The sequence below is a fragment of the Balaenoptera musculus genome, chromosome 4 (genome assembly GCF_009873245.2).
Source record: "Balaenoptera musculus isolate JJ_BM4_2016_0621 chromosome 4, mBalMus1.pri.v3, whole genome shotgun sequence".
NCBI lineage: Eukaryota > Metazoa > Chordata > Mammalia > Artiodactyla > Balaenopteridae > Balaenoptera > Balaenoptera musculus.
The window spans coordinates 1,829,962-1,848,556 of NC_045788.1; the positions used below are offsets into that span (position 1 = coordinate 1,829,962).

The 18,595-nt window shown below is 41.2% G+C and overlaps 1 protein-coding gene across 1 annotated transcript in view; it reads right to left on the bottom strand.

The window, feature by feature from the left end:
* Window positions 1–18,595, bottom strand: part of RARB (retinoic acid receptor beta) — a 794,130-nt gene that overhangs the window by 428,951 nt on the left and 346,584 nt on the right. The window contains exon 3 of the mRNA XM_036851911.1: window positions 12,956–13,409. Coding sequence (XP_036707806.1) covers window positions 12,956–13,133 — 178 coding nt within the window. The 5' untranslated portion in view covers window positions 13,134–13,409. The remainder of the gene's footprint in view (window positions 1–12,955; window positions 13,410–18,595) is intronic.

Genomic DNA, 18,595 nt, shown 5'->3' on the forward strand with positions numbered 1-18,595 from the left:
AACCCAAGGAAATCCCTGTTTTGTCAAATATTCCATCAAGCCATTCTGATAAAAGAGGTTTACTAAGTATGGGAAGGGTAACTTTCTTTTTAAGCACGTGGTCATCATGACGTGCTATTTACTTGTGTAAAATGTCAAGATTAATTTTTTTCTTTAGGTATTTATGTTGGATTGGTCAACTTCATAACCATTAAGCAAGTAACATTAGAGTAACTTGGTATTAACAGAAGCAAAACCAACATGGTTGAGAAATGTACGTTATTATCAACATCACAGAAATTAAGTCAAGCGTTATTAGAGATTATTTATAGAGACAGAGCGACCTGCAGAGCCTGCACCCCTGGAGGAGAGGAGGGCTCAGCGTTCAACCTCAGATGCACATGCGTTCCTCAGATGTGAACTCTTTGTGATAAATACACATTACTCCGCAGGCCATGGTTACTCATGAAGAAGAGTCCTTTCCCGTACCCAAACTCAAGACTGCCTCCTGGAGAATTCTGAAATTTAAAGGAAAATCTTGGCAAGGTATAAACTCTGTGAAGTGAAAACTTCCATAGGCCTAATATAGATTTTAAAGAATATGGAAAAGTACATGTGTATGTAAAAACAACCTTTGCATTTAGGAAGCAATTCTTAGAATGAACAGTTGATGAAATGACAGTCCTGTGACAACAAAGGATTTTGCTTATAAGTGGACAGATTCTGACTGCAGAGCACAGGTAATGACTGTTATTATTTACTGAGTTTTTACTGTTCCAGCACTGTTATAAGTAGTTTACATGTATCCGTTGATGGCAATCTCATCATATCCCTTTGAAGGAACTGTTATTATCCTGATTTTACAGACCAGGAAGCTGAAACACAGGTTAAAAAACCTGTTCAAGGACACAGATGGGGTCTGGAAATAACAAATTCTCTAGCTCCATTTCTACTACTCTCCTGTACCATCCCCCCAATTATCTGCATTAATACCATTTTTAGTTCAACGAGATGAACCTTTCCTAATCCGTAGTTTTGTCTTCGACTGTTGCCCCTAGAGGTAAGGGGAAGTCTCTGAAGAGTACACAGTGTGACATGCGATTCACCACGAAGTAATGGCTACATAACTTACTGCTGTCATCAGTACCCACAGGGCACGGTCCTTGTCCCCAGAATACCCAGCTTATGGGCACTGGGAAAAATATCTTAACATTAAATTAACAGGATGCATTCTCATTGGAAAGTGGTCATTCCCATCAAACACTACAATGGCTTTATTTAGATTTTGGCAACAAACTGAAACAAAAAAACCTCTATATGTACAGATTTTCATATTATTAAATTTGACTCATCTTATGACACAAAAAGACAGAGACCCAGGTACCCACTTCACTGAAGGCAAAGTTTACCAGGGAAGAGTTTTGTGAGGTTTGGAAGCCTTTAGTAAAGCTTAGACGTGATGTAGCTTTAGGTGGTCTCAAAACAATTTAGAAAGGTTTTTGGCTACAAGAAACTAAAAAAATCTCAGATGTGGAGAACGAATAGAGGTAGATGTACAGAGTACAGAACTAACTGTATGACAAAACTAGCTCCAAGGATAAAAAAGGAGTGTATTATTGAAGGAAGGGTGCCAGGGGCTGGACGGGAAGTCACTCAAATTTTCCTGTTCAAAGAGGGAGAAGCCACTAAGAATTCCAGAAGGTTAGACAAAGTCAATTAGATTTATAGCTCACAAATCCTGAAGAGGGACTGCCAGGTAGCCAACAAAGTGATGTTCAAGATAATAAAGAACCAATCATGATAATGATAAGATCACTGCTACCAGTAGCCTCCCAATGACTGGAACTTGAAGTATGGTCTTGAAATAAGAACGACTTTTCTGGAGACTCTCGCAGACTCCAATATGACCGTGATGGGCAGAGTTTTGAGGGAAAGGCTTTAAAAGTAAGAGCAAAATGAATATTAAGGAAGACTCATGGGGGTTGTAAGAGAGGGTGCGGGTTTGGCATCCGAGGAAAAGACCAAAAGAGAGCAAAAAGGCATAGAGAGCAATTCATTGAAAACATTGTGCCTCAAGACCATGGACTTGTAGCTACCAGAGTCTAGAGAGACTGGCTATGAAGGGAAAAAAGACTTGCCTAAAACAGTGTTCATCAGTTCAAGTCAACGGAGCCATGTAATGCAGGAAAAGAAAGTCACTGTAAGGATAAAATTATGAGAAAATAGCTGGATGACTAGACAGTTTTAGAGGGGGGGAAAAATCAAAAGCATAGTTTTTCCTTCTTCGGTGGTAGGAAGGCACAGTTAGGGTTCCCAGTAGTTTCCTACGGCTGCTATAACAAAGCGCCATAAACAGTTCTGGAGGCTAGAAATCCAAAATCAAGGTGCCAGCAGGGTTGCTTCCTTCTGAAGGCTGTAAGGGAGAATCCCTTCCATGCCTTCCCCTGAGCTTCTGGTGGTTTATTGGTAATATATATATTTTTTTAATTGAAAAAAAAGATAAGTCAATTTTGTTGCTTAGTAGGTTTGAGTTCTGGTTTCTTTATATTCTGGGCTTTGTAATAAGAGGAAAATATAAAGTGTCCTTGGGGTCTAGAGAGACTTACACAGGTGTTTATTTTTATTTATTTATTTTTTAAATAAATTTATTTATTTTATTAATTTATTTTTGGCTGCGTTGGGTTTTCATTACTGTGCGTTGGCTTTCTCTAGCTGCGGCGAGCGGGGGCTGCTCTTCATCGCGGTGCCCAAGCTTCTCATTGCGGTGGCTTCTCTTGTTGCGGAGCACGGGCTCTAGGTGCGCGGGCTTCAGTAGTAGGGGCACAGTAGTTGTGGCTTGTGGGCTCTAGAGCACGGGCTCAGTAGTTGCGGCGCACGGGCTTAGTTGCTCTGTGGCATGTGGGATCTTCCTGGACCAGGGCTTAAACCCGTGTCCCCTGCATTGGCAGGCATACTCTTAACCACTGTTGTCACCAGGGAAGTCCCTACACAGGTGTTTAGATCACTTCTAATAAACCTAATTTTGCAAAATTCTGAGGGGTAATAAGTTTCAGGTTGATAGAATCCAACTGTTACAAGAAAAAAAAGACCATAATGAACTTAAAAGTGGGCTTTCCTTGTTTATTTAGCAGTTCTATCTTCCTTTTTATTGAAAAATATATAATTAGTCAATGAAAACTATATGGGATAAAAATCTATGTAAAGAAATAGGAATAAATGTTATTTTCTGAGAATAGAAACAGAGATTACCTTGCACAAGTTTGTGAGTTGGCCACATTTGACACGCTCAAATCCGCTATTATGCTGTCTCTCCAGATGACCCACTCATATATTTAAAAAATATCTGGGTGGCTATACTTTAGTCATGCAGCATGGTAGAAAGAACAAAACATTCTCTTGTACATGTGGAATTTCTAATCCAAAGAGAAAGCTGAACTTTCAAGAAATAGCCACATTTGAACTGTAAAGTTAGAACTGTGACTGTTTTAAAAAGGTAAGCTCCATAGTGTGCTAGGTTATGGTAGGGAAATTTGATTTCTTCATGGAGATAGAAGAAGGAAAATGGAAGGAATGTGCTATTTCGGCTGAAACGTAAGGGCATTTTACATTTTGGTGTTCCTTATCTTGTGCCAGCATAACTCCAAAATTCCCAAACTTCTCCCTGTATCTTTGTCTCTGTGTCCACATTTCCCCTCATTGTAGGACACTGTCATACTGGATTAGGATCCACCCTAATGACCTCATTTTAATTCCATCATCTGAGAAGATCTTATTTCTAAGTAAAGTTACATTCAATTCATAGATCCTGGGGGTTAGGAGTTCAACATCTTTTGGGGAGACACAATTCAACCCCCAACACTCCCATAAGTTTTTCCTGGTAAATCCTAAAATGACGTCTCATTGGAGGTACAATCTGACAGGACACACAAATGAGAACCAATTGCTCAGATGGGTTTACCCAGAAAACCATCAGAGAGACTCAGAAGTGCCGACTGCAATACCTAACACACGTGTGTTAAGTAAATACCGGAAGAGTGAATTCATGAATAACAGAACATTTGAATCCCTTTTGTACACCTTGGGGACTCTGGTTACACATCAGGAAACGGAGACAAAGGCTGGATGTTCCCTTGTCAACCCCACACACCATCCAAGACGGGAAACTTAAAACACCTTCCTTCTTCCCCTGGGTCTTCCGCATATGGCTTTTCCCAGTGCCATGCCACTGTCCCATGCCTGGTACAGTCACTGGATTTGGTTTTGCAAACCTTTCCCTGTCCATTGCACTACTAAAGTTCCTCCCTCTCCTCTCAACAGCCAGAACATTTACTTTCTAAGCAGTTTATTTGACATTGTCAATTATTTTTCACTGATTCATTCATGGATTCATCCATCCATATCCATTCATTCCGGTAATCTTCAACATTTTGGATGTAACACTTCTTTTAGCAACATATTTTATAACACCTGCTTTACAATATCAAAATGAAAATCATAGATAATACAGCCCACCTACACATGTAGTTTGAAAGAAGATAATATAATGCCCTGATTGCAATATCAAGGGTGAATTCAAAGAAAATCATTTATAATAAAATAATAGTTATTTCAAGGTGTAAATGCTCGGGCATAAAGAAGTGGTAAGATGCTTGTCCCTCTGTGCAGAATTGCAATGAATGTTTTAACTGCAAATGCAGGTTGTTAAAAATGGGTGGTATTGGTGACCCAAATACCAAGAATAACACTGTCATCAGTGACACGATTTCCTGAAAAGTTGAAAGACTCTTAGAAACATTCCCAAAACACCAAAGATGAACCTATTCTTGATTTACACAGCAATTATAGCCCTAAGTAAGATACAATAAAAGCATACAATAGTTTGCATTTATATTTAAAATGGAATTACGGTTTAGCTTCAGTTAATCATGATTTATTTTGGGGGGGGGTTGATATGACTGGTGGGACAGTCGGAAGTCGTGAGGCTATCAGGGAATTCTGTATGATTTGCAACGACTGCACACGGCCCACACCCCAAGCCCTTGCCCACCAAACGCTTACCGTGCTGCCAATCACTGTGATACCCAGAAGCACATCCACAGATTTCTAAAATCCTCTACCAGCAAGAACCATTGATTCGGTCATTCCACAAACCTTAAATGAGTTTCCACTATGTGCCAGGCACTCAGGTTAACAGCTGCACAGAGGAGGTAAAGCTATGAAAACAACTAAAGACAGCAGAATAGGACATGTATCATAAAAAAAAAAAAGTATGCACAGTACACGCATGGGTGGGAAGGGATGTTACAAGCTTTAAAAATTCAAGGTCTTCGAGGGCAAAGAACAATCAGAGTTTTAGATCTAAATGATTTTCGGTGATTATGACTACCCAGTAGGAGTGCAAGATACAGTGTTCTAAAAATCTCTGCATCACCTTGATATCCACAGCTAACATGGGGTATGAAAATGAGACTGGCTTTGGTCAGAGCAAGAGGAGTTCAAACCCAGTCCTACAGTTTTGGCCGGAGCAAACTTAGGGAAGTTGGTTACCTCAGTCTTTGTCTCTTTTCTTTTCCATTTGGCAGATAGAGGTAATACATGCAGCACAGTAAGTAAATGGCAGCTACTTTTAACACTTACTCTTATGGCAAAGTGAAAAAACAAGCGAGCTGATGGTACCACCTGGCTGGTACCATTGTTTGGTCTGGTGGTCCCAAACTCTTGGAGGTGGCCTGCAGCTCAATGACACAGTTAATTATAGTCTCTCTCTGTCTTTTTCCTACCTCTCTCTCTTTCCCTACTTCCTTGCCTCCATCCCTCCCCCCCTCCTTTCCTCCCCCTCTCTTTCCCACTTAAAATACCAAGAATCATTCAAATGTCAGAGGGAACCAAAGCAGAAAAACAGAGAAGCAAAGACAAAATAGGGAGTTGTATCAATTTAATGACATGGCATAAATCATCAGAGCTTCTGTGGGGCCACCTGAACTCCATCCTGAAGATGGCCCAGAGGGCAGCCGCCTGGCGGCAATTCTACCTGTCCTCGTGTCCATCTACGTGGATGTGTATGGAGGTTAGTCTCCCATCACTCAAGGTCATCTGAACGGGTTTTTCATCATTAGAAGCAAAATAACCCATCTGAAATGTGTAGGAGTTGTAGATTGATGAATTCATCAAGACAGAAATTTGGAACCCATGAAAGGTCTCATATCTCACGGCCAACTCAGCCAACTCAGAGCTGCTGTCATTCCAGTTTTCAGAGGTTCAATTTTCATGAGGTCAAAAATGCTCTCTTTAAATGTCTCCGTTTAATTTATTTGACAAATCTAAACTCTAAAGCATCCCTTTCTTTTCTCCATTCTTGGTCTTTTTTGGTATATATTCTTCCAAACATGCTCTCCCTAGGAATAATCATAGGAAGAAACTTAGAGGAAGATTCAGTCTTGTTTTTACGATCACCTCCGTGGACTGAAAGCCTATTTCTATTCAAAAACACACTTCTTTTTCTTAGATTCCATATATATGTGTTACTATACGGTATTTGTTTATCTCTTTTTGACTTATTTCACTCTGTATGACAGACTCTAGGTCCATCCACCTCACTACAAATAACTCAATTTCATTCCTTTTTATGGCTGAGTAATATTCCATTGTATATATGTGTCACATCTTGGTTCTGATGAACCTAGTGGCAGGACAGGAATAAAGACACAGATGTAAAGAATGGACTTGAGGACACAGGGAGGGGGAAGGGTAAGCTGGGATGAAGTGAGAGAGTAGCACTGACATATATACACTGCCAAATGTAAAACAGATAGCTAGTGGGAAGCAGCTGCATAGCACAGGGAGATCAGCTCGGTGCTTTGTGACCACCTAAAGGGGTGGGATAGGGAGGGTGGGAGGGAGGGAGATGCAAGAGGGAGGGGATATGGGGATATACGTATGCATATAGCTGATTCACTTTGTTATACAGCGGAAACTAACACAGTATTGTAAAGCAATTATACTGCAATAAAGATATAAAAAAAACAAAAACTACTTTCGAAAAAAAAAAAAAACCCACACTCCTAGAGTTATGATTCTCCTTTGGGCATTGTAGTTAATTTGATGAACTTGAACAATAATCTTTTTGTTTCTAATTCATGTTCCCATATTCCTGATCCCCTTGGGGTAAAGTTCAACAAACAGAATGAACCCAGCTCCTCATTAGAACTATTCAGAGGATTACATGTTGTACTCAATCAAAGTCTGGGGAACTTGTACAGACGTCGAGATGACAGAGAGATTTCTTTATTATTGGGGAAAAGAGGTACTTCACTGAAGTAATCAGTACCTCTGCCCCTTTAAGAAACGGTCTCTTAATATAATACACACATGGCCTTGGGCCTATGCAAGACACTAAAACTGTTCAATCATGCTAAAAGCTTAAACTCTATTTCTAAAACATTCAGGTAAAGGCTTTTGACATCTCTAAGCCTCAGAACTTTAGAGAAACCAAATGACCAAAGGCAGATGAAAGGGGCTAAACTGTTTTAACTGAGTTTACTCAAATCCCTAACAAGTTTCTTTTAGTCCATTTTACCTTGTTTTTATTTGGCTTAAAAATCGTGAAGGATACATACATATGGACCATACTATTATGTTTGACATTCACTAAATACCAGCAATATATTAAGTCCCAGACATATTAAAATTAGATGTGATCCCTGTCCAACGGGGTCCCTGTGTCTGTTTAAGGACAAATATAGCTCACAGTAGAAAGAAGATAAGACTACAGAGCATAGAATGATGGATAATACAAATTAATGGGTTGTTTTAGTTATCATTAATCTGCATGCATTTAAAACAGGATCAACACCTCCGGGCCCATGTTCCTTCACACGCAATAAGGAATTCCAACTTGGCCACACACCCTGCTTTAGACAAGCTGGGTAAACAAGGCTCCTCTTACTTTAAGACAAGATATAGAAATAAGACCCATTTTATGCCCTGTCACTGGTAATTCTGAGATTCACACTCTGCCTCTCTAGAAGGTTGGGATTTTCTTAAGCAAATACCCAATTTTGTGATTTTGACAGCCCTTTCTGATCGGTAAAGAAGCAGGGGAAAGAACTCTCATTTTAAGATGCTGGCGTTAAATGGCGATCATTTTGAGAGAGGCTCCGAAGCCAAAACTCTTAATATTTTCCAGCTTACAACAGCCTATAAAAAAGCACATGTGCAGCCGTAAGACAGAACAAGCGGCCATGACAGGAGCATAAAGAGAGACAGGGGGACAGTGGTCCAACTTTCACAGCGAGCTCTGGAACATTACACTCTGGGTGTTCCCTGGCACAGAGCATCAGGCGTCCTTCCTGTAGTGTTTGCCGGAGGTGACGAGCTTGCCGTCCACAGGAGACAGATGAGTGGAAACATCGCAGTGACTGCCTGTCTGTGGGGTCCACCCTCAACCCCCACCGATGAAAAATGATAGCTGCTCCCACAGTAGCTGGTGAAACCAGAGAGGTTGTGAGGTCCTATAAATGTCTTACATCTCCAAGGTCTCCATGAACCACCGTGGGAAAGACACCCGCAGTGCAGCTGGGGGATTATCTGAGGGGTTGAGTTGGCCCCCTTGCCCAACACATCGGGAAGGACACGCACTCTGGGACCCCAAGACCTGAGCTTGGGATTTGGCTCCAAATTAACTAGCTGCTTAAGCTCTTTACTTTCTCTAAGCCTCATGGGTAACTTTTCTTATTACTTATTTTAACTCTCTCTTTTATGTATTTCCTCATTTCTAAGCTTACAGAGACTCCATGATGTAAGAATTAAGTCATAATGCAAAGACAAGGGCATCCCACATGGAAGATGCTTCAAGTTCACCTCTCTCCTGCAAATATTTTTCTCCTTTCAGTTAGAAGGTTTTGGAGAACAGAATTTCTGAAACGTGGCCACAGTGGAATTCCCTCTGAGTTGTGTGTGGTCGCAAATGGTCATACCAATAGCCAAGTACTCCTTGCTGCAGGAGAGGAGGATCCACCGCTGGCACAAACCAAGGAAAGATGGGCTGTTTGCCTGCAAATGGCATGGAGACCAGGAGAAAATCTGAGCTATAACATAGAGAATCATTGCCTGCTAGAGTTGAAAGGGCCCTCGAGATGCTCTGATTTCATCCCTTTGTAATACAGCCCTTCTTTCTAATTTATACCCCACCTTTATCCTGAAAAGATTTGAATATGATTGTTATCAAAGACTATTCTTTAAATAAAAATATTTTCTAGTTTATGGAAGAGAAATTCAGGGAGGTTGAATGACTGTTAAACAAGATGTCAGGTCAAGGACTGTCTCACATGGGGATGTGTGTGCTGCAGGAAGACAGGGTTCCCGTTCTGGTCTAGGAACTGGCCAGGGTCTGGCTGCCCAGGGGGTCTGAAGTGGAGGGAAGAAGAGTAAGGAGCAGGTGTAACATCAGTAGCCGCTATGGAAATTGTCCTCACTTGCTTTTGAGGTAGAAGGTTCCAGAGCCTACAAATAATATGGTGCTGAAAGAACCTTGTTATGAGGCAGGAGAATTTCTCTTCTGGTTGAGCTGCAGAGTCAAGGTGTGTACAGATTATGAAAGAAATGTCAGCAGATCCCATCACACAGGGACAAGACCCCATTGATGGAGTCACCACCACCATGTTTGTTCCCTTCGGATTCCCACGGTACCCAGCTTTCCACCCAAGCATGTGTTTTGCTGGTTGTCAAGATGATGAAATTTGGCTACCTCTCTAACTTAACCTCAGTACAGGAATAAAACTTCAAGTTGAATTTTAGCAAGAGAAAATCTGTATGTAACTTTTAGGACCTGACCCTTGTTTCCCAGTCTTTCTAAACCACAGGCTTTAACAAAGACAACTCCCTCTTGGAGGGCCAACTAAAAGACCACATAGTAACAGTGGCTTCTTTTGATGATCTTCTTTCATGTGCTTTGTCTTTGTAGTAAGAAATAATTAAACAAGGTATTAGCCAGAGTATGAAGTCAGCCAACTTTGGAGTTTCCAGCCTGAACTTTCTGTACTTTGTCCTTTTTCTGCCCCTTCTCCAGACACCCTCCAGCGATATCTTCCAAGGTGTAGTTACTCAGCACCCTCTCACCAAAGCCCTCAGAAAAAAACCCCAGTAATTAATTATTTACCCTCTTTTTTTTTTTGAACTGCATACACTCTCCTTCTACAGGTTGAATTATATGAAATTGCCAATACTGACCAATTTTGATCTTGAAAAATAGCAGTTGCATGATGGGTCAACTTAGTAGTGACGGTATCTTGTACTTTACCAGTAATTGTGAAATGAAAAGAACAGCCTTGTGTTTATAGGTGACCTTCGGTACAATCTAGCCCAGCTCCTTCAGGGTCAAAGGAATTAGAAGGGCTAACATCGCCTGTTAGAGACAGAGCCTGATTAGATTTGGGATGATTTGATTCCTGTCCCAATGCTCTTATCTCCATAATAGGGGTCAGCAAACTTCTACTGCAAAGAACAAGATAGCAGATATTTTAGGATTTGTGGGCTATATGGCCTCTATCATTGTAGCATGAAAGGAACCATAGACAGTATGTAAACAAATGAGTGTGGCTGAGTTCCAATAAAACTTTATTTACAGAAACAGGTGGTGGGCTGGCTTTGCCCTGCAGGCTGTAGTTTGCCAAGCACTGCTCTATAGAATTCTTAGAATTCTAAAAATATCCGCAAACAGATGGGTGAGGGATTTGTATACCGAGAGCCTGATCAAGTGTTCAGGGATGCTCATCCAGCACCAAGATCTCACCCGCCCTTCCATTGACTATGCTCTGCATTCTCCTTTAAATCAGTAGCCAAAAAAGCCCAAAGTTGCTGGGATTTGCTGGCGGGCATCTAGGGGTTGCAGCCACCTAAGAATTTTCAACCTGCAAGATTAGATCACCCAGGTTGGGACTAACACTCATGTCTTAACTCCCTGGCTACATCTACAAAATATACTTCCAATCTGAGGACAGAAATGTGTTAGAATGTGCTGTCCTTTAGGTTGGCTGAGCTATAGAATTAGCTCTTGGGGGGAATTTTAATAGCTTTAACAATCATTTAGTCAGGCCCATTCATGTGTTAGTTGAAAGTAACCTCATTATATCATTTGCATGTTGGGTGAACAGGGTTTGAATTGGCACCTGGGTCAACAAGATAGTTTGAATACAGGTTTTTTTTTTCCATCTCTCCTGATAGCCAAGAAGCGACTTTGGCTACATCTACTTTCGATTTCAACTTGAGAAGCATGGGAAAATGTTATTAAGCAATTTAAAAGACTTTATTGGTCACATGTTCAGGCCAGAAATGCAAAACACAGAAGGGAAGAATCATAATCAGGTCATTCCAAGAAGAAAACAAATCACTAAATATCAGGCATGATAATACTGTGATTGCAATCAACATCCCTGCAGAGAGAGTCTGTCCATCTGTTTGTTCATCCCATCCATTCATCCGTCCATCTATCTATCCAAATACCCAGGTGTCCAGAAATCCATCTCCTACTAATTTTGAAGGCACTATACCAAGAGCTGAGGGATCCCAGTTAGGTAGAGCAAGCTCTCTGCTCCCAGTGAGCTAAGGAGGCAAGAGGAAGGAGAAGTTAAGGAGCAAAGACCACAATACAGAAAAGTGAAGGGAGTAATTTAAAGGACAAGGCTTCTAAGACCAAGCCAATATTTGGAGGAACACCTAAAAAAGCAGCAAAATGCGAAATAATCAGCAGGAAGAACTCTGAAGAGCTCGTGCCAAGTTGTGAACCTGAAAGAACTTAGAGAAGATGGTGGGACTTCCCTGGTGGCGCAGTGGTTAAGAATCCGCCTGCCAATGCAGGGGACACGGGTTCGAGCCCAGGTCCGCGAAGATCCCACATGCCACGGAGCAACTAAGCCCGTGCGCCACAACTACTGAGCCTGCGAGCCACAGCTACTGAGCCCATGAGCCGCAAGTACTGAAGCCTGTGTGCCGCAACTACTGGGGCTGCATGCTGCAACTACGGAAGTCCGTGCACCTAGAGCTTGTGCTCTGCAACAAGAAAAGCCACTGCAATAAGACCACGTACTGCAACAAAGAGAAGAGTAGCCCCCGCTCGCCGCAACTAGAGATAGCCCCCACACAGCAATGAAGACCCAACGCAGCCAAAAATAAAAACAAATTAATTAATTAATTAAAAATAAAAAAAGATGCTGCAGATGCCTTGATGTAGCATCCACGTGCCTTTTACCTTCAGATGCCAAACCAGGAAACCTGTTTCTAAAAGGTGGAAGGGTGCGCTGGCTACCACAGCCTGTCCTTAAATAGGCAGAACTATTTTTTTTTAAAATCCCATAATCCCACCATGCTCTCTATGAATGAGTCATATCGGTCTTGAAGAATTCTAACTCGAAATACTTTTATCTTATAGTACCCGATATTTTAGAGAAGACTGGAGGTAGAAATGGCTGAAAGAGCCAAAAGTGTTCAAGGACATTTAAAAAGCTTATGTGGTATGAACTGGCAGCAAAGACCCCTGGGAAGTTGAAAACAATTACAGGTTCTATCCGTATCCAGGAGATGCGTAAGAGATTCAAAAGACCTCACAACCAAAATCGATGTTAAATTCAGGATTACCATTAGTGATTTTTATGGTAACATCTAATTCATTGCTCATGTTATTTATCAAGTGGACAATTTCTTCAGGTGTACTGGTCACATCTGCTGATTAATATTTGTGTTTACATTTTATCTAACAGAACAAATTACCAATGTGGTTTTGAATGGACCAAATTCTCAAATTCACCATTTATCTGGTTTCAAATTACCTTTCTGCTGATAGAACTAGAGGTACAGTTCTAGACCAAGAGAAACCGGCACCCGACGAAATGAGAACTCACCCAGGATATCAACCATTGTGTTTTCTCAGGTCCATTAAGCCAATCAAGCAAGAGAAAAGAGAGAAAATTCAAATGGTACTTACTTGCAGGTGATGGGGTGCTACATCCACTCGGAGGAGGATGGCTGTGGAGGCCATGGTGGGGAGGCAGGGAAAGTCCGCCAATGACCGGTGGGAAGAGTAATGGGTAGGGTGCGGCGGGATAGTGAGTCATGTGCCCGTTCACCGCCGGGACGTGACATGCGTGGCTACTGGTGCTCATGTTTTGGGCTTCACAGAATGAAAGGTGCTCTGGGGCAGGAACACATCACTCCAGGCCTTGCATCAAAGTGGGGTAGGTCAGTTCAAAGAGAGTGGAGTCTGAGCTGTGTTCTGGGCCAAAGGCAAGAAGGCTCATCAGATGCCCTTGCTTCTTCCCAGCCTGGTTTTTCCACCTCTCATTTTGCTGCACTGATGACAGGAAGGGTGGCTTTTTTGTTCAGCTTCTCAGTTGAAGGCTGGGAAATGCTATCACTTTAGAAGTCCAGAGCTGCTAATCCTGTAAGAAAAAAAATATACACACATATATCTCACAGGTCAAAAAATATTTTCTTCTTTATCAAGTTATTATCTGAAAAATCTCTAATGTTAATCTGGGACTCCTAATTCCCAGTTGTTCCCCTACACTCACTACCTTAATTTTCTTAAATTCTCACATTCTGATATAGAATAAAACTTCTACACAATTTCAAAATAACCCTGTCTGATTAAATAACACCCCTCCCCCAACCCCATCATTCCCCGTATTCCTCCCCCACTTCACTTTTCTCCAGGCACTTAACTCCATCCATTACACATGGGAGTGTTTATTTCCATCTCCCCCATTAGAATGTGCTCACCAGGAGGGCACAGCTTTTCTCTGCTTTGTAAACAGCTATGTTTTAACCTCCTATAAGAGTACCTAACAGGCAATAGAATCTCAATAATATTTGTTGAATGAATGAATGAGTGAAATTTGTTTCTTGCTTCTTTTAGAGAAATTTATTGTTTCATGTTGTCCTAACCTATGTGCTTACAAGACTTTGGACTTTCCAACTTCGGATTTTATGCAGCTGTTTGGAGTGACCCACTCAACAAGATAAAAATAATTGTGAGGGGCTTCCCTGGTGGCGCAGTGGTTGGGAGTCTGCCTGCTAGTGCAGGGGGCACGGGTTCGCGCCCTGGCCTGGGAGGATCCCACATGCCACGGAGCAACTAGGCCCGTGAGCCACAACTACTGAGCCTGCGCGTCTGGAGCCTGTGCTCCGCAACAAAAAAAGAGGCCACAATAGTGAGAGGCCCGCGCACCGCGATGAAGAGTAGCCCCCGCTTGCCGCAACTACAGGAAGCCCTAGCACAGAAACGAAGACCCAACATAGTAATCAATCAATCAATCAATAAATCTTTAAAAAATAATAATAATAATAATAATTGTGAGGGAAAATTATAACCTAATGAAAGGTAGGGAAGAGACACAGCCATTAAAGATCAGTGAAATACTTTACATCAGTTCCTTACTGTCAAACAGTATACCCCCTTCTTGTAAGAGCACCATCCATCCTTTGGTCTCCATTCAATCATCCATACATCCATCAAATCCTAACGTGCCATTATGTCCAGGTGCTGATATAGGGCACTGGAGGTACAGAGTGTGGGACGATGCTACTGTGGTTCCTGACCTCATGAAGTTTCTAGCTTTAACAGCTCCTAACTGAGGTCATATTGTTAAGGAGGGTTCAATTGCCCTGTTGCCCAGGAAGGACATTCCAGGGATACTCAGCACTTAGAATTCCTTGACACTGAAATAGATTCTAGGGTAGGCTGACAGTGGACCAATATTCGCTAAAATTCCCAAACTCTGGTGCTCACTGAATGGCAAGCCCTGAATGTCAACCCATCTGGCATGAAACAAGAGCAAGACCTCAAGGCCAGCATAGAGTGGTGGTTAAGAGCATGATACCAAAGCCAGACCACCTAGGTGCAAATCATGTTTCCGCCCCCTTGGGCAATTATCTTACCCCTCAGTAGTTTTTATCGTAAAATGGGGACAATCGTAGAATTTATTTCAGAGGGGCGTTGTGAGGATTAAATGAGATAATGAGGTAATACCAAGAGAAGAACAGTGCCTGGTACAGAGTAAATACCAGGTAAATAGTAAACATTAGGCAAGTTTGCCATTACTGTATGTGTCGCCCCATCAAATGATATGTTTCTGAAAACCCAGCTTGCTGGAATGAACTAGTGGCTTTGGGGACAGGACAGGGAGGAGACCACATCACAGTAGTCCTGGGAAAAGAACATCAGGACTAAAACGTTTGTCATGGAAATAAAGGAGTAAAGGCAGGATGTGGGCGAAGCTGAGGACGAAGACTCGCTAAGGCTTACTGACTTCTCAGTTTGGTTTCTGCAAACCCGAAAATGTTCTGATCAATAGTAACTTCCATTTATTTGTTTACCATGTGTCAGTCACTTCACTTGTGAGCTCTAAGTTCTAGCCCATAGAACAGCCCTAGGAGGCAGTTGTTATGATCCGTATTTTCCAGGTAAGAAAACTAAGTCTCAGTGAGTTTAGCTTACTTACTCCTAATGTCACAGGATCAGCCTGTGGCTAAGAATCTGCACCGAGGCCTGGCTGGTTCTACCATCTCTGCTCTGTCTCCTCGGCCATGCTGTGCTTCCATATACTGAGCGCCTGCACTGTTCTAACTGTCCCTACAGAACAAAAAGTCCACGTTCAGTTGTGATGGGAGCGGCTGTCCTCACTCAGATGACCTTCTCCCCCTTGATGCCTGGACTGTTCATATTAAACCTAAACATCGCCAACAGGGAGACCGTGTGGTCCCGGGCTCCCCTGGACTCCCCTGAGTCTTGCAAAGGAGACTGCATTCCCGGCTGACTTATATCACACACTAAACGCCAAAAGTGATGTCCCTCAAAATATCAATGTCCTTTTCAAACTCAAAAGGCAACTTGTTTCTCTGATGAAAAGAAAGTAAATGGACTATGAGAGGTGAATGTTTTCAGTGCTTTCTCTTCTAAAAATCACAGACCATCTAATACGTTGAACACTTTATTTTGTAGTTTGTAGTAAATTAATTAGAAAATAAACAACGCCATTGAGTATTTGCTGTGTTTCCACTCAATCTGATTTTTAAATCACACAGACAAAGCCCAGCATTGTTATAAATGGTCTTTTCTATTTCCATTAGACAAACTACCTCATTAACTGGTGAAGCTGACAGTTCGGCAAACCTGCACCCCCAGGGCACAATTCTTAGATTTTTAAAGCTGTTTGTTTGTTTTACCAACCAGGGACTATTTCTATCCTTAATAATCCTTCATTTCTCTTTGCTTTCAAACACCACAGATTTTCGGTATCCTGTCTCTCTGGTTGAAAAAGGTCAGGTGTTATGCCTAGCATCTTAAAAAAATAAAATAAAAAAATAAAAACCTACTTATACTGATACTAGGCAAGAAGAAAAAAGATCAATGTGCCAGGAAAATCCTGTTATGTTGGTGGAAAATTGTCTGAACAGTCACTGGGTCTGTGTTCACATATGTGACTGATTAAGGCTATTCCTGGAAGCAGAGAATTTCCTTTGTTTCAAGCTTTTAGGAAAAAAGATGGTCACTGGTATTAGCAGTGCTTTTTTTTCTTGACGCCTGATTTGAGTTTAGGCTCGTTTGGGGTTTTTTTTCGCACCACCTGAGGCAAAGCAAACAGGAGCTGGGGTGGCAGAGGGGAAGGAAGTGGGGACTGCATCAGGGGGTCTTGGATCTAAAACCCATGAGATTCCCTGGGTGTCAGTTTCATCATCTGTGAAAGGGGTCAAGAGAAGAGAAGGAGGTTCTAAATCACGTTTCTTAAATTGTGTTGTCCAGAAAACAAGTGTCTTACGTGAAGATATTAAATGAAACATAAAAGGTGAAAATGATATTTTAGAGGAGAAAATTAAAAAGACAGGACTTTACATAACTGTCTGCATCATTGACGTTGTTATGCAATAATCCGTCTCTGATAAATAGTGGAATGGCAGGAGGTATCATGAAAGGTCTACTCACCAGCCACTGGGATGACACGTGCCAGGGAGGGGCAGGGGTCCTGAGGACAGTTAATCTTTATGTCTGTATCTGTGAGATCTTACTATTAATACAACACACTATATTTGGTTTGGTGTAATTTGTTACTGTTTGTGTTCAGCTAAAAAGTTTTTTAAAAATTACATTTTAATCATTGCTTGTCACACAATTTACAGGAGGTTGCTTTTGTATGTATTTAAGCTTAAATTTGCATGCACGCTTCCAAGCTTATATTTCTAAACATTTAAAAGTTATTTTATATAAACATGATACTTATGTATGACTTTTAGAAGTCAGATGGTTCTTCTAGACCAGTGGTTCTCAAAGCACAGTCCCTAAACCAGCACATCAGCATCACCCAGAAACTTACTGGAAATGCAGATTTTCCACGTCCCACCCAAGATCTACAGAGTCAGAAAGTCTGAGGTGCTATCTGTATCCTAACAAGTCCTCCAGATGATTCTGATGCAGCTAAAATCTGAAAACCACTGCTCTAGACATGAGGTTGGCCAATTTCTTGTGTAAAGAAAGTAAGTATTTTAGATTGCAGGCCATACAGTCTCTGTCACAACCACTCAGCTTTGCTTTTGTACTGACTTCTTGTGGCACAAAAGCAGCCACAGACAATCCATAAACAAATGGGCGTGGCTGTGTTCCAATAAATCATTATTTACCAAAACAGGCAGCTGGCTGAATTTGGCCCATGGGCCACAGCTTGCTGACCCCTGCTTTAGATTAATAAAGAGAAAGAGCAGCCCGTTTTCTCCATCCTTAAACTCCCGTCTGTAGCAGCAACTGCTCGAAACTATTTTAGCTGGGCTTTTTTCTGATACTTACATTTCTAGATAATGTACTTAGACTATTTTTTTGTAATATTGTAAAATTTTCTTTATTATCTATTGGTTTCTACAATACATATGATTTTGCTCTCTTAGGCTATTGCCCACACATACAAAACTCTCCCTCCTCTCTTACTCTTAAAATAATTTCATCACAGTTCTAAAAATGAAAATTATTTACATTACTATAACTAGATTATATTGTTACAGCTGAGCCACATAATGTACTATACTTAGAGTACTTTCCTCATAAAATTTTTTGTTTTTCCTGGAGTTAATAATTGCTTTGTTTATATAATTTGATTACTTTTCTTTGTATCTATGAATTCTTTCCCAATTCTCAGACAATTTTGTCAGATATGTCATATGACATATGGGTTCCACTGTTGGAGACATTTCTCCTGTTCCAGGGCTGACTGGCTGCTTTCCTAGCCTCAGACATTGATATAACTAGGACTTTCTATTATCACTTTCTTATTTTTTTTTTGGAACACCTATTTCTTAGAGCGCATGTCTTCCTCTTTCTTGGTTTACTTCTTCACCTGGGTGGCTTTTGCCCCAAGATATTTCTCTGAGAAATGGTGCATGAGAGGTAAATGTTTTCAGTCTTTGCATGCATTAAAATATTTTGATGCTACACTTCACATTTGATAGTTTGGCTAGGTATAAAATTGTGCATTGGAAATAACTTTTTAAATTAGAGCTTTAAGTATGTTGCACTAGTTTTCAAGCTTTTTACATTGCTTTGGAAATTTCTAATACTCTCCTGATTTCAGATCTTTTATAT